The sequence below is a fragment of the Lathyrus oleraceus genome, chromosome 5, assembly GCF_024323335.1.
Source record: "Lathyrus oleraceus cultivar Zhongwan6 chromosome 5, CAAS_Psat_ZW6_1.0, whole genome shotgun sequence".
Classification (NCBI taxonomy): Eukaryota; Viridiplantae; Streptophyta; class Magnoliopsida; order Fabales; family Fabaceae; genus Lathyrus; species Lathyrus oleraceus.
Genome location: NC_066583.1, coordinates 122,246,222 through 122,249,547, shown reverse-complemented (window position 1 = coordinate 122,249,547; position 3,326 = coordinate 122,246,222). Strand labels below are relative to the sequence as shown.

Genomic DNA, 3,326 nt, shown 5'->3' with positions numbered 1-3,326 from the left:
ATCAAACATTACAACAACAATTACTAAAACAAAAACAAATACTGGAACAAGAACAAGTACTAAAACAAGAACAACTACTAGAACAATAGCAAATACACAAACAACATCACAGACAACCCTTAAAATCTAGGAAATTACAACAGTTAACACTATGTCATCTGATCCATGCATCATTTGGATGCAATCAATGTCGCTTTCAACTTCAACCCACCAATGTATCGTTTCTCCAGTTTCAAATGAGAACCTTGTTCTAAGCCTCTGAATCCTTCTGATGATGTCACCAGGTTGGTAATCTCCCTCTAACCAAGACATCAAGGATCTTTTTAGTTGGTCCAACGAACGGATGTTCCAAAATTTCATCTCCATTGGGGGTTTCACAGGCGAGAAAATAACATGCCCGTCCCTTTTTAAGATTACTGGTTCTGGATCCGGGCGCCTTGATGATGTCCGCTCCCATGATGACGGTCTGGGGGATGCCATGAACTCAACTTGATAGAGAAAGTGATAGGAAATAGTGGTGAAGAAAATGCAAGGAAATAACACTTTATTTATAGGACAAGATCTATGTTGTACACCAATGTACTTAACCCTAATTAGTGTCGCACTTGATTAATTAGTCTTAGGGGGAATTAAGATTTGAATTAGGTCATACCTACCTAACATGATTAACCCTAATTCTCCCAAAAATTTATAAATAATATTAATTACTTATAAATAATATTAATTACTTATAAATTAAATTAAATTAATATATATATATATATATATATCTTGTAAATAATTTTATTTATTTATATGTATTAATATAAATTAATATAATTTATAATAAATATAAATTAATAAATTAAAAAAAATTAAAAAAAAAACATATTAAATATAAAAAATAAAATAATAATAATAATAATAATTTAAGGGTAGGCGCCACTCCTAGTGGCGACTTGTCCTACCCTTAAGGGTAGGCGCCAACTAGGGTGGCGCCTAGGTGCATTTTAGGGCCAAAAATGACCATTTTTGTAATTTTTTAGAAAAATGGTGTATTTTTGAAAAAAATTTAAAATTCTGAATATTTAAAAAAAAAATCTATTTTTGAGGACATTCATAGTACTTTGTTAGTAATTAATACTAATGAAGAATTCAAATTAGCATTCTTTATACTGATTTCAAACACAAAATTAATACAAATTAAAAGATGAAAGAATGTGACTCAAAAGCAAAGCTCCTAGATGCATGCACACATGAAAATTTGAATTCATAGATTCAAAACAAAATTAATTACAAATGATATAAGTAAAATATATTCATCTAAAATATATTTACTAAAATTGAATTTTTCATTTATTTTGGTATAATCTACCTATGGGTAATTGAAAAACACAATTAAAGCAAACAGCTACTCAATTAACTAATTTGATTTAAACTTAACTCAATTTATCATTATAATTAACAGGCCTAATTATTATTTAAAAAAAAATATAAAAAACTTCAATTTATTATTATAATCAACATGAGTAATTCATAGATAATTCATGTGCTATAACGATAAGCAATGATATATTAAGTTGAATGGGGAGTTTTCAATTTTGAGACATCCTTAAATCTTAAGCAGAAAATTAGCAGAAACATTCAAATAGTTAAGGATATCATCAATGGATTGGAGTTTTTTAGGGTTCATACTATTTTTTTTGCACAATATACAGAAAAAACATTATTAAAAATGAAATAGTGTTTTTTTTGGAATGATCAATCAACAAATAAAAACTCAGTGTAAATTAAAGAACAAAACATTACTCAATAAAAGAAATACTCATGCAGTGGATTCAAAACAAAAATAATTATAAAAGGAAAACATTCATTAAAACATTAAAACAAACAATTATGTTTGTTATACCTCAAATAAACTAGCAAACCTTAAAACTGTTCCAAATACTTTAAACTAACATCAACCTAAAATGATACAATAATAATAACCCTAGAACATCAGCATAAGGTGAAACAAATGGATTAATGGTCAAAGATTAAAAGGTCCGGAAGAATCAAGTTGCTTGCAGAGTGCGAGATAGGTTAAATAAAGAACTCTATCCTTTGCGCCGGTTCGATGATTGTTGGTGTGTTTGCAGCAATATTTCAACTGTGCAAGGTTGCAACAGCCAAGCAATTGACCTAGCAAAAGAAACAGCCAATTGATATCCTTTTTCTTCTTGGCGATTATCGGTTTCACACAGTTTTCTTGATTACAATGCACACAGTCCGGCAATGTTGGATTCATCCATACATTTGGTGGCGCCCTATCATTCATGAATTGCCTGTTTTCGAGAATATATTTCCAGAGTTCAGGAAACTTCTCCCGCACGTCAAATGACATTTGATAAGTTGTTTCGCATCTCTTGCATTGGACATCTCCAGTGATATTAACTATTCCATTTTGGCGAAGGTAATGCAAACTGTGAAGCTTTGCTCTTCGGTTAGTAGCCCATGGAAAAGGAATAGGGATGGTTTCACTTTTTTCCCTTCGTAGGTTAAGACGAGCACGGACGCGAGGAGGTTGGTAAGGTGGAGAAGGAGGAGGAGGATGTGATGGTCGAGGAGGGAAATACAAGATTGGCTGTTGAGGTGGTGGAATTAACGGTTGAGGTGGTGGAATTGGATGAGAAAATATTGGCTGAAAATGAAACGGTCTTAGTTGAGGAACAGGACGTTGAACCGTGGGTTGAGGTGGTGGAATTTGTTTAGAAAACATCCTTTGAAATGGCGTCAATTTTGGTACTGATGGTTGAGGTTGAGGCGGGAGACTTGGTTCAGAAAACATGCGTTGAAAAGGTGTTAATTCTTTTGCCACACGACGGGTTATATGTTGTGGATCTTGTAACGATGGTTGGGGTTGAGGTGGTGAACTTGCTTCAGAAAATTCTTTATCATCGTGTTGATCTGAGTTGCTCATGATGAGTAGTTGATAGAATAATAGTGAGAGAAATGAGAAGAGATTAAAAGAGAGTATTATGTGTAAAAGAGTGAAAGAATAATGAGAATGAGATACGGAGTATGGTGAGGGAAATACATGTTTATTTTTGGCTAGAAATAGTGAGTGAATGAATTTGAAATTTAAACTTGAATTTTTTCCAAATGACTAATGCATATAATGAATTGGTTTGAAGTTTCAAAATTCATTTAACCAAATACTAAATTCAGTCAATAAAAATTGTATTGGTGGTATATGTGTGAATACATTGATGAGTTTTAAAATCATTTTTATCTTAATGCATAGTATACCATATTCATTTGTCATTTTCAAGAGTTTAAATTGTTAGTGGATAATAAAGCTTTTATAA

At 31.6% G+C, this 3,326-nt stretch overlaps 1 protein-coding gene across 1 annotated transcript; it reads right to left on the bottom strand.

Annotated features, from left to right (window-relative positions):
- Nucleotides 1-2,008: 2,008 nt before the first annotated feature.
- On the bottom strand, nt 2,009-2,938 carry LOC127079158 (uncharacterized). Its single transcript, XM_051019579.1, has one exon. It carries the CDS (start codon nt 2,936-2,938, stop codon nt 2,009-2,011), a length of 930 nt encoding a protein of 309 aa, XP_050875536.1.
- Nucleotides 2,939-3,326: the final 388 nt, after the last annotated feature.

Bases quoted from the DNA above. Each gene is read 5' to 3' on its own strand.
- LOC127079158 (XM_051019579.1), bottom strand. From the start codon at position 2,938: ATGAGCAACTCAGATCAACACGATGATAAAGAATTTTCTGAAGCAAGT.